The sequence below is a fragment of the Rhinopithecus roxellana genome, chromosome 6, assembly GCF_007565055.1.
Source record: "Rhinopithecus roxellana isolate Shanxi Qingling chromosome 6, ASM756505v1, whole genome shotgun sequence".
Lineage (NCBI taxonomy): Eukaryota > Metazoa > Chordata > Mammalia > Primates > Cercopithecidae > Rhinopithecus > Rhinopithecus roxellana.
The window spans coordinates 75,995,214-76,008,859 of NC_044554.1; the positions used below are offsets into that span (position 1 = coordinate 75,995,214).

The following is a 13,646-nucleotide window of genomic DNA, read 5'->3' on the forward strand; positions in this document are numbered from 1 at the left end:
CTGCATTTGCATGTTTATTGCAGCATTGTTCACATTAGACAAAATCTGGAATCAGCCTATCAACAATTGAATGCATAATGAAAATGTGGTATATAGAGGGGGCGGAGCAAGATGGCCGAATAGGAAGAGCTCCAGTCTCCAACTCCCAGCACAAGTGACACAGAAGACCGGTGATTTCTGCACTTTCAACTGAGGTACTGGGGTCATCTCACTAGGGAGTGCCGGACAATCGGTGCTGGTCAGCTGCTGCAGCCCGACCAGCAAGAGCTGAAGCAGGGCAAGGCATCGCATCACCTGGGAAGCACAAGGGGGAAGGGAATCCCTTTTCCTAGCCAGGCGAACTGAGACACACAACACCTGGAAAATTGGGTAATTCCTACCCCAATACTGCGCTTTAAGCAAACGGGCACACCAGGAGATTATACCCACACCTGGCTGGGAGGGTCCCACGGCCACGGAGCCTCCCTCATTGCTAGCACAGCAGTCTGCAATTTAACTGCAAAGCAGCAGCGAGGCTGGGGGAGGGGCGCCTGCCATTGCTGAGGCTTAAGTAGGTAAACAAAGCCACTGGGAAACTCGAACTGGGTGGAGCTCACAGCAGCTCAAGGAAACCTGCCTGTCTCTGTAGACTCCACCTCTGGGGACAGGGCACAGCTAAACAACAAAAGGGGAAGCAGCAGAGGCCTGTGCAGACACAAACGACTCTGTCTGACAGCTTTGAAGAGAGCAGTGGATCTCCCAACGTGGAGGTTGAGATCTGAGAACGGACAGACTGCCTGCTCAAGTGGGTCCCTGACCCCTGAGTAGCCTAACTGGGAGACATTCCCCTCTACGGGCAGTCTGACACCCCACACCTCACAGGGTGGAGTATACCCCTGAGAGGAAGCTTCCAAAGTAAGAATCAGACAGGTACACTCGCTGTTCAGCAATATTCTATCTTCTGCAACCTCTGCTGCTGATACCCAGGCAAACAGGGTCTGGAGTAGATGTCAAGCAATCTCCAACAGACCTACAGCTGAGGGTCCTGACTATTAGAAGGAAAACTATCAAACAGGAAAAACACCTGTACCAAAACCCCATCAGTACATCACCATCATCAAAGACCAGAGGCAGATAAAACCACAAAGATGGGGAAGAAGCAGGGCAGAAAAGCTGGAAATTCAAAAAATAAGAGCGCATCTCCCCCTGCAAAGGAGTGCAGCTCATCACCAGCAACGGACCAAAGCTGGTCAGAGAATGACTTTGACGAGATGAAGGCTTCAGTCCATCAAACTTCTCAGAGCTAAAGGAGGAATTACGTACCCAGCACAAAGAAACTAAAAATCTTGAAAAAAGAGTGAAAGAATTGATAGCTAGAATAATTAATGCAGAGAAGGTCATAAATGACAGAGATGAAAACCATGACACGAGAAATATGTGACAAATCCACAAGCTTCAGTAACCAACTCAATCAACTGGAAGAAAGAGTATCAGCGATTGAGGATCAAATAAATGAAATGAAGCGAGAAGAGAAACCAAAAGAAAAAAGAAGAAAAAGAAATGAACAAAGCCTGCAAGAAGTACAGGATTATGTAAAAAGACCAAATCTACGTCTGATTGGGGTGCCTGAAAGTGAGGGGGAAAATGGAAACAAGTTGGAAAATACTCTTCAGGATATCATCCAGGAGAACTTCCCCAACCTAGTAGGGCAGGCCAACATTCAAATTCAGGAAATACAGAGAACACCACAAAGATACTCCTCGAGAAGAGCAACTCCAAGACACATAATTGCCAGATTCACCAAAGTTGAAATGAAGGAAAAAATCTTAAGGGCAGTCAGAGAGAAAGGTCGGGTTACCCACAAAGGGAAGCCCATCAGACTAACAGCAGACCTCTCGGCAGAAACTCTACAAGCCAGAAGACAGTGGGGGCCAATATTCAACGTTCTTAAAGACAAGAATTTTAAACCCAGAATTTCATATCCAGCCAAACTAAGTTTCATAAGAAAAGGAGAAATAAAATCCTTTACAGATAAGCAAATGCTTAGAGATTTTGTCACCACCAGGCCTGCCGTACAAGAGACCCTGAAGGAAGCCCTAAACATGGAAAGGAACAACCGGTACCAGCCATTGCAAAAACATGCCAAAATGTAAAGACCATCGAGGCTAGGAAGAAACTGCATCAACTAACGAGCAAAATAACCAGTTAATATCATAATGGCAGGATCAAGTTCACACATAATAATATTAACCTTAAATGTTAATGGACCAAATGCTCCAATTAAAAGACACAGACTGGCAAACTGGATAAAGAGTCAAGACCCATCAGTCTGCTGTATTCAGGAGACCCATCTCACATGCAGAGACATACATAGGCTCAAAATAAAGGGATGGAGGAAGATCTACCAAGCAAATGGAGAACAAAAAAAAAAACAGGGGTTGCAATCCTAGTCTCTGATAAAATAGACTTTAAACCATCAAAGATCAAAAGAGACAAGGCCATTACATAATGGTAAAGGGATCAATTCAACAGGAAGAGCTAACTCTCCTAAATATATATGCACCCAATACAGGAGCACCCAAATTCATAAAGCAAGTCCTTAGAGAATTACAAAGAGACTTAGACTCCCATACAATAATAATGGGAGACTTCAACACTCCACTGTCAACATTAGACAGATCAACGAGACAGAAAGTTAACAAGGGGCCGGGCGCGGTGGCTCAAGCCTGTAATCCCAGCACTTTGGGAGGCCGAGACGGGCGGATCACGAGGTCAGGAGATCGAGACCATCCTGGCTAACACGGTGAAACCCTGTCTCTACTAAAAAATACAAAAAACTAGCCGGGCGAGGTGGCGGGCGCCTGTAGTCCCAGCTACTCCGGAGGCTGAGGCAGGAGAATGGCGTAAACCGGGGAGGCGGAGCTTGCAGTGAGCTGAGATCCGGCCACTGCACTCCAGCCCGGGAGATAGAGCGAGACTCCGTCTCAAAAAAAAAAAAAAAAAAAAAAAAAAAAAAAAAAAAAAAGAAAGTTAACAAGGATATCCAGGAATTGAACTCATCTCTACACCAAGTGGACCTAATAGACATCTATAGAACTCTCCACCCCAAATCAACAGAATATACATTCTTCTCAGCACCACATCGCACTTACTCCAAAATTGACCACATAATTGGAAGTAAAGCACTCCTTAGCAAATGTAAAAGAACAGAAATTATTACAAACCATCTCTCAGACCACAGTGCAATCAAACTAGAACTCAGGACTAAGAAACTCAATCAAAACCGCTCAACTACATGGAAACTGAACAACCTGCTCCTGAATGACTACTGGGTACATAACGAAATGAAGGCAGAAATAAAGATGTTCTTTGAAACCAATGAGAACAAAGATACAACATACCAGAATCTCTGGGACACATTTAAAGCAGTGTGTAGAGGGAAATGTATAGCACTAAATGCCCACAAGAGAAAGCAGGAAAGATCTAAAATTGACACTCTAACATCACAATTAAAAGAACTGGAGAAGCAAGAGCAAACACATTCAAAAGCTAGCAGAAAGCAAGAAATAACTAAGATCAGAGCAGAACGGAAGGAGATAGAGACACAAAAAACCCTCCAAAAAATCAATGAATCCAGGAGTTGGTTTTTTGAAAAGATCAACAAAATTGACAGACCGCTAACAAGACTAATAAGAAAAGAGAGAAGAATCAAATAGACGCAATAAAAAATGATAAAGGGGATATCACCACCGACCCCACAGAAATACAAACTACCATCAGAGAATACTATAAACACCTCTACGCAAATCAACTAGAAAATCTAGAAGAAATGGATCATTTGCTGGACACTTACACTCTTCCAAGACTAAACCAGGAAGAACTTGAATCCCTGAATAGACTAATAGTAGGCTCTGAAATTGAGGCCATAATTAATAGCCTACCAACCAAAAAAAGTCCAGGACCAGATGGATTCACAGCTGAATTCTACCAGAGGTACAAGGAAGAACTGGTACCATTCCTTCTGAAACTATTCCAATCAATTGAAAAAGAGGGAATCCTCCCTAACTCATTTTATGAGGCCAACATCATCCTGATACCAAAGCCTGGCAGAGACACAACAAAAAAAGAGAATTTTAGACCAATATCCCTGATGAACATCGATGCAAAACTCCTCAATAAAATACTGGCAAACCGGATTCAGCAGCACATCAGAAAGCTTATCCACCATGATCAAGTGGGCTTCATCCCTGGGATGCAAGGCTGGTTCAACATTCGCAAATCAATAAACGTAATCCAGCATATAAACAGAACCAAAGACAAGAACCACATGATTATCTCAATAGATGCAGAAAAGGCTTTTGACAAAATTCAACAGCCCTTCATGCTAAAAACGCTCAATAAATTCGGTATTGATGGAATGTACCTCAAAATAATAAGAGCTATTTATGACAAACTCACAGCCAATATCATACTGAACGGGCAAAAACTGGAAAAATTCCCTTTGAAAATTGGCACAAGACAGGGATGTCCTCTCTCACCACTCCTATTCAACATAGTGTTGGAAGTTCTGGCTAGGGCAATCAGGCAAGAGAAAGAAATCAAGGGTATCCAGTTAGGAAAAGAAGAAGTCAAATTGTCCCTGTTTGCAGATGACATGATTGTATATTTAGAAAACCCCATTGTCTCAGCCCAAAATCTCCTTAAGCTGATAAGCAACTTCAGCCATGTCAAGGGATACAAAATTAATGTGCAAAAATCACAAGCATTCCTATACACCAGTAACAGACAAGCAGAGAGCCAAATCATAAATGAACTTCCATTCACAATTGCTTCAAAGAGAATAAAATACCTAGGAATCCAACTTACAAGGGATGTAAAGGACCTCTTCAAGGAGAACTACAAACCACTGCTCAGTGAAATCAAAGAGGACACTAACAAATGGAAGAACATACCATGCTCATGGATAGGAAGAGTCAATATCGTGAAAATGGCCATACTGCCCAAGGTTATTTATAGATTCAATGCCATCCCCATCAAGCTACCAATGACTTTCTTCACAGAATTGGAAAAAACGGCTTTAAAGTTCATATGGAACCAAAAAAGAGCCCGCATTGCCAAGACAATCCTGAGTCATAAGAACAAAGCTGGAGGCATCACGCTACCTGACTTCAAACTATACTACAAGGCTACAGTAACCAAACAGCATGGTACTGGTACCAAAACAGAGATATAGACCAATGGAACAGAACAGAGTCATCAGAAGTAATACCACATATCTACAGCCATCTGATCTTTGACAAACCTGAGAGAAACAAGAAATGGGGAAAGGATTCCCTATTTAATAAATGGTGCTGGGAAAATTGGTTAGCCATAAGTAGAAAACTGAAACTGGATCCTTTCCTTACTCCTTATACGAAAATTAATTCAAGATGGATTAGAGACTTAAATGTTAGACCTAATACCATAAAAACCCTAGAAGAAAACCTATTCAGGACATAGGCATGGGCAAGGACTTTATGTCTAAAACACCAAAAGCAATGGCAGCAAAAGCCAAAATTGACAAATGGGATCTCATTAAACTAAAGAGCTTCTGCACAGCAAAAGAAACTACCATCAGAGTGAACAGGCAACCTACAGAATGGGAGAAAATTTTTGCAATCTACTCATCTGACACAGGGCTAATATCCAGAATCTACAAAGAACTCAAACAAATACACAAGAAAAAAACAACCCCATCAAAAAGTGGGCAAAGGATATGAACAGACATTTCTCAAAAGAAGACATTCATACAGCCAACAGACACATGAAAAAATGCTCATCATCACTGGCCATCAGAGAAATGCAAATCAAAACCACAATGAGATACCATCTCACACCAGTTAGAATGGCAATCATTAAAAAGTCAGGAAACAACAGTTGCTGGAGAGGATGTGGAGAAATAGGAACACTTTTACACTGTTGGTGGGATTGTAAACTAGTTCAACCATTATGGAAAACAGTGTGGCGATTCCTCAAGGATCTAGAACTAGATGTACCATATGACCCAGCCATCCCACTACTGGGTATATACCCAAAGGATTATAAATCATGCTGCTATAAAGACACATGCACACGTATGTTTATTGCGGCACTATTCACAATAGCAAAGACTTGGAATCAACCCAAATGTCCATCTGTGACAGACTGGATTAAGAAAATGTGGCACATATACACCATGGGATATTATGCAGCCATAAAAAAGGATGAGTTTGCATCCTTTGTAGGGACATGGATGCAGCTGGAAACCATCATTCTTAGCAAACTATCACAACAGAAAACCAAACACTGCATGTTCTCACTCATAGGTGGGAACTGAACAATGAGATCACTTGGACGCAGGAAGGGGAACATCACACACCAGGGCCTATCATGGGGAGGGGGGAGGGGGGAGGGATTGCATTCGAGTTATACCTGATATAAATGACAAATTGATGGGTGCTGACGAGTTGATGGGTGCAGCACACTAACATGGCACAAGTATACATATGTAACAAACCTGCACATTGTGCACATGTACCCTAGAACTTAAAAGTATAATTAAAAAATTAAAAATAAATAAATAAAAGAAAATGTGGTATATATACACAATAGAATACTACTCAGTCATAAAAAAGAATAAAATCATGTAATTTGTGGCAACATGGATGAACCTGGAGGACATTATGTTAAGTGAAATAAGTCAGGCATAAAAAGACAAAAACTGCATGATCTTATTCATTTGTGTTATCTAAAAAAGCTGATCTCAGAAGTAGAGTAGAAAAGTGGTTACCAGAGACAGGGGAGGGAAAAGGAGAGGGGATGGAGGGGAGAGATTGGTCAATGGTTACAAAATTGCCCATTGATCATTTTAACAGATCATTGTGAATTTTTTTTGGTAGCTCCATTATCAAGATATAATTCACATACTTTATACCATTTGCCCACTTAAAGTGTGCAATTCGGTGGTTTTTAGTTAGATAGGAGGAATACGTTCTGTGTTCTATAACACAGTAGGGTGACTATGGTAAACAATATTATAGTGTATATTTCAAAATAACTAGAAGAGAGGATTCTGAATATTCCCATCACAAAGAAATGATCAATGAGATGATGGATATGCTGAATATCATGGTTTGATCATTATACGATGTATACATATATATTGAAACATCACAGGGGGCCCCACAAATATGTACAATTATGTGTCAATTAAAAATAGTTTTTTTAAAAGTCAGTCATACAAATCCCAAAGTTAGGCTGAGTCAACAGAACTAGCAGTGAACTATGCAGTGAATAGCACTAACAGAGATTTTCTCAAAGCTACTTATGAGATGATTTTGGAAATCCTTGGAAAGAGGAAACTCAAATAATAGGAGAAATTTCGATGATGCTCTCCATTGTAGACATATTTGACTAGATTGTCAGTCAAAAGAGGCAGGTTAATTTAGAAAAGTGTCCTTATCAGACAAGATCATCCTGTGATACACATTGCTATACTCAAAAGACAAGCATGAACCTCTGAGAAACTGTATTAGCATGGTAACTCACAGGTTGATAAAAGCCCAAATGTTAATGATTTGACCTCTTGATAATTGTTCCATTTTTTTGGTAGCATCCTTATCAAGATATAATTCACATATAATATAATTTGCCCACTCAAAGTGTGTAATTCAATGGTTTTTAGTATATTCGCAGAGTTGGGCCACCATCAGCACAGTCTGTTTTAGAATTGAAATTCCTGTGTCTTTCTGTATTTGCCTGTTCTGGACATTTCACATAAGTGGAGTCATATAATATCTTTTGTGATCTTTTGTGACTTCTTTCACTTTGTACATTTTCAGGTTTCATTTGTGTCATAGCATATATCAATACTTCATTCCATTCTATGGCCAAATATTAGGTTGGTGCAAAAGTAATTGTGGGTTTTTCCATAATATTTCATTGTTTGGATTTTTAAACTATTTTATTTATTTATTTATTTATTTATTTATTTATTTATTTTTGAGACAGGGTCTCTGTTGCCCAGGCTGGAGTGCAGTGACCTGATGACAGCTCACTGCAGCCTCGACTTCCCAAGGCTCAGGTGATCCTCCTACCTCAGCATCCTAAGTAGCTGGGACTACAGGTGCACGCCACCACACTTTGCTAATTTTAAGGAATGACCAAGCCATTTGCCAATGTGGTTGCACAATTTAACATTCCCATTAGTAGTGTATGAGGGCTCCAGTTTCTCCGTGTCCTCACCAACACTTGTCACTGTCTTTGTTTTTTTATTATAGTCATTCTCATGGGTGTGAAGTGGTACCTCACTATGGCTTTGATTTGCATTTCCCTAATGACTAATGATATTAGGCATCTTTTCATATGCTTATTGGTCATTTGTATTTCTTCTTTGGAGAAATATTTTAGTTCTTTTACCCGTCTTTCACTTGTACAGATGTTTGATCCCTGTATGCCTATCAAATTGTAGAAGCATGACTGAATACGTATTTATTGGCTGAATAGATGACAGAATAAATCAGTATATTAAAAGTTGATGCCAACCGGGTGTGGTGGCTCATGCCTGTAATCCCAGCACTTTGGTAGGCCAAGGGGGGAGGATCATGAGGTCAGGAGTTTGAGACCAGCCTGGACAACATGGTGAAACCCCGTCTCTACTAAAAATACAAAAGAATCAGCCAGGTGTGGAGGCACATGCCTGTAATCCCAGCTACTCGGGAGGCTAAGGCAGGAGAGTAGCTTGAACTTGGGAAGCGGAGGTTGCAGTGAGCCGGGATCGTGCCATTGCACTCCAGCCTGGGTGACAGTGCGAGACTGTCTCAAAACAAAAAAAGGGACTGGCTGGGACAGAAGAGGGTTGCTAACTGAATTGCTTATTCTCCTCTTGGAAAACAATTAAACAGTAAGAGGTACTGACAAGGTAAAAACAAATCCAAACTGAATAAAGTGAATAAATTCACCATTCAACTAACAGGGTTTTCAAAAGTGGCTTATTTGTCAGAATTTTTTCAAGTTTAGACACTTAATCAACAATTCGGAAGGTTTTTGTTGCCAGTGTAAGATCACTCTGCAGGGAAAACAAAATTTGAGAGTTAGATGAAGACAGTAGGTCATAAGTCTGATCAGTTCTTTGGGATTTTAAATTCATATTCAGGCAACAAAAGCTTTAGTAATGTCAGAAAATTATAATTTTTAAATAGTCTTTACACATTAAAACCAGTTGTCTCATTAAAAATGTTTCCAGTCAAATAACACAGCCAGTGGTTCAGAGGCACTTTTCTTACCATAGACACAAGAGGCCTAATCTCTGAGCAAGACATAATTATAAAACATCCTCCAAGAACCACATAAAACATTGCCACTTTATGGTATTCTGGATATTGCTCCTCAGATTGAAAATTGTTGCTAATATTGTGACATTTTGATAAAAAGGAGCCCTGTCTGAATGTGATAGAATGTCTTTTCTTTAGAATTGACCCAGTTGTTCAAAATTGACAAATTCAGTGAAATAATATCTCACCTGGAAATCAATAAGATAAGAAATAAATGTTTCTTTCTCATGGCTATTTAAAGTAATTTCAATTAAAATAATTGGGGTCTGGCTAATTTTCTCTCATGGTGATATCTATACAATTTAAATATGTTATACACTTAAGGAAGGAAGAATCCAGCATTTTCATATGTAAGGTAAAATAGAAGACTGAGAAGAGACTCTTTGCTGCAACCATGCCTCTAGGCCTCATAAGAAGTTTCACTCTAAGCAGCTTAGGCCACTTTGAGAAGTTCCAGTATTTGTGGTTTTGGCTTCTCTGTCTCTTGCATGAATTAGAAATTAGAATTTACTAGATCATCATAGCAGGTTCCTAGCAGGAAAGAGACCATGAAGCTGGTATGAAAACATCTCATATACCCCATAAACACATGCAATTACTGTGTACCCTTCAATTAAAAAAAAAAAAAAAAAAACATGAATTAAGCTGGGAGTTTTGAATAGAATTAGCCTAGTGACTATTTACAGAAATAATTTTCAGAGGAAAGGGTTAAGTAGAAATGCTGAGGCAACCAAGGATTTGCAGTTACAGGAAGCCAATGCAGAAAGTATTGGAAAGTAATTTTTTAAATATATGTGTTTTGGGCTGGGCAAGGTGGCCACACCTGTAATCCTAGCACTTTGAAAGGCCGAGGCAGATGGATCGCCTGAGGTCAGTTGTTCGAGACCAGCCTGACCAGCATGGCAAAACCCCACCTCTACTAAAAATATACAAAAATTAGCTGGACGTGGTGGCGTGCACCTGTAATCTTAGCTACTCAGGAGGCTGAGGCACAAGAATCACGTGAACCCAGGAGGCGGAGGTTGCAGTGAGCCAAAATCGTACCATTGCATTTCAGCCTGGGTGAAAGAGAAAGACACTGTCCCAAAGAAAAAAAGAATATATGTGTTTTTAACGTTTCATCTTTATAAAAATAAAATATTTTAATACATTATTTAACATACGTAAGTATATTAAATACATATACACTTAAGATTCATTATACATATATATACAGACACACATAAACACATACATACACATCTTATCCTTAAAGAATAGCAGCATTTAATGTACATTTAATCACAGAAAGTACAGCTGGCCCTGAAATAACATCCTTTCATTTTAATGTTGATGAGGGAAAAAAAACAAATCACTTCCTGCTTGCTGGGACCACTGTCTGTGTGGAGTTTGCACATGCTCCCTATGTCTACCTAGGTTTTCTCTTGTCCTCCTGTTTCCTCCCATATCCCACAGCTGAGCACATTAGGTGAGCTGGAATGTCTATATGGTCCCAGTGTGAGTGAGGGAGGGAGGGGTGTGTGAGTGGCCTGCCATGGGATGACATCCTGTCCAGGGCCGGTTCCCACTCAGCGCCCTGAGCTGCCAGGGTAGTCTCCAGCCACCCGTGAGCCTGCACTGGAATCAGTGGGTTGGAAAAGGAATGAATGAGTGAATACAAAGTTGTCAAATAAAAATTTGTAAATTAGATGATAATCATACAAATGCACGACACTAAACATTGCAGTACAAAAGCCCTTCTCAAGCCTGCCAGATCTGTCATTGCTTTTGAACTGTGTGACGGTAGGAGGTGCTGCTTAAGATTTTCTGCTTTGTACACATTTATTTCTCAATTTAACCAACCCCCATTATGCCCACCATTTCTCATTAACACACCAAAAACTGAGTAAATAATTATCTTACTTGTTTTTATTAACCTTTTTAAATGTATGTGTAGCTCACATTTATTTCAGTGTTTAATATTAGAAGTGTGTGGGGCCTTTAGTTAGAAGTTTGATGATGTCTTTGTGACCAGGAACATGCCATAGAAATTTCACTCTTGTTTGTATCAATTAGCCAGTGGTAAAACTGGTTTCTACGTATGTTGTTTTGCTTAAAGTCACAGTTTGCAAGTTTATCAGTGACATCAAGGACTTACTGTGTGATAATAAAAGCTACTACTTGTTGTTATAGGTCTTTTATGTGACTATTTAATTGTTACAGTGACACTATGAGGTGAGTACTATTATTGTCAATATTTCTCATATGAGGAAACTAAATCATATAGAGATTTGGTGGGTGATTGCTGATCCTGCTGTACTTTAGGAAATTTGGGAGCAGCTGAAAAATTCTAAATCACCTAAGCTTCTGGCCAAGGTCCATGATAAGAATACAGGAATGGAATGACACCTTAGTATCAGTTATGGGTCATAGGAGTCTCCTGAAAGTCTGTGTTTTGCTCCCTTTAGGTATATCAGGATTGGAGATAAAGAATGCGAATTTCACAAGAACTTTCGCCTTATCCTTCACACAAAATTGGCAAATCCTCACTATAAGCCGGAATTACAAGCTCAGACAACTCTCCTCAATTTCACAGTCACAGAAGATGGTCTAGAAGCCCAACTGCTGGCAGAGGTTGTCAGTATTGAGAGGCCAGATTTGGAGAAACTTAAGGTAAAAACGTTTACGTCACCATCAACACTTATTCGGCACTTGCTTTGCACAAATCATAGTGCTAGACATAGAAGTATAAAATAGGATTCTTGCCCACTAGCATCTTGCAATCTAATTGGGAAAAATAAGTATACATGTTAAAAGTTAAACAATTCAAAGTTGCTCTTCATAGATGCTAGATTGTTACGGTTATGCCACAAGTAGGAGATAGGGTGGCTCTGGATCTTAACTGACAGCAAACAAAGAGGCATACGAGTCATGTAAAATAGAGGTATGCCCAGGTAGGTTGGAATGTAATCGACTAATTTAGCCTGGGCTAAAGAATGAAAAAGAGGTGTAATGAAGAAAACTTGGAAAAATTAAGGACCTGGTAGCTAGTTATGACTAGTATTCAAAGGGGCATTTGTGGCCCTAAGTATATTAAGAAACAATGCTGAAAATAATGAAATTTAGTGTTGTATACAGAAAACAAAACAACATAACCTTAAAATGTAGAAGAAAGGCAGTAATAAAAATAAAATCAGAAAATAGAGAAACAGAAAAGATTAACAAAATATAAAAGCTAGTTCTTTGGCAAGAAGGGGTGAGGAAGTGATATAGTAGATATACCTCCATAAGGACTAGTGAAGAATAAAGAATAAAAGGCAAGTAAAAGAAGACAAAGGCACATAACTACACACAGAGGTTATAAACTATAAAGGAATGCTGTGCTCAGCTTTTTTTTTTCTTTTCTTTTTTTTTTTTTTTTTTTTGAGAGGGAGTCTCACTCTCTCACCAAGCCTGGAGTGCAGTGGGATGGTCTTGGCTCACTGCAACCTCCACCTCCCGGGTTCAAGCAATTCTTCTGCCTCAGTGTCCCGAGTAGGGACTGCAGGCATGCACCACCATGCCCAGCTAATCTTTGTATTTTGGGTTTCACCATATTTGCCAGGCTGGTCTCAAACTCCTGACCTCAAGATCATCCTGCCTCAGCCTCCTAAAGTGCTGGGATTACAGGCATGAGCCACTGTGCCTGGTCATGCTGTGCCCAGCTTTCTAACAATAAATTTGAATATTGAAATGGTGATGTGAAAATTAAAAAGAATTTACATGCTAACCTGGGCAAATTTGGTAATAGTGTGTCTCAAAAATTTAAATGAGATATATTAAGAATTAAAACAAGGATTTATATTTCAGATGTTAGAGATTCGTGGCCTACATTTTGGAACTTGAAAGGATTTCTTCCCACGGATGAACAACGTTATTCATATTTTGAAAAACTAAGCTAGAATACTTTTTCTTAGTACAAATCAGGAGTCTGCAAACTGTGGCTCCCATGCCTAATTTGGCCTGTCATCTCTTTTTGTTAATAAAGTTTATTGAAACACAGCCATTGCCAAACACAGTGGCTCACACCTGTAATACCAACACTTTGGAAAGCCAAGGCTGGATCACTTGAGGCCAAGAGTTTGAGACCAGCCTGGCCAACATGGCAAAACCCCATCTCTACTAAAAATACAAAAAATTACCCGTGTGTGGTGGTGCACAACTGTAGCCCCAGCTACTGGGGAGGCTGAGGCACAAGAACCACTTGAACCCAGGGGCAGAGGTTGCAGTGTGCCGGGATAGTGCCACTACACTCCAGCCTGGAGGACAGAGCAAGACTCTGTCTCAAACAAAAACAAA

At 39.9% G+C, this 13,646-nt stretch overlaps 1 protein-coding gene across 1 annotated transcript in view; it reads left to right on the forward strand.

Moving 5' to 3' along the window:
* Positions 1-13,646, forward strand: part of DNAH11 (dynein axonemal heavy chain 11) — a 417,881-nt gene that overhangs the window by 349,437 nt on the left and 54,798 nt on the right. Inside the window, exon 66 of the mRNA XM_030932862.1 lies at positions 11,777-11,981. Coding sequence (XP_030788722.1) covers positions 11,777-11,981 — 205 coding nt within the window. The remainder of the gene's footprint in view (positions 1-11,776; positions 11,982-13,646) is intronic.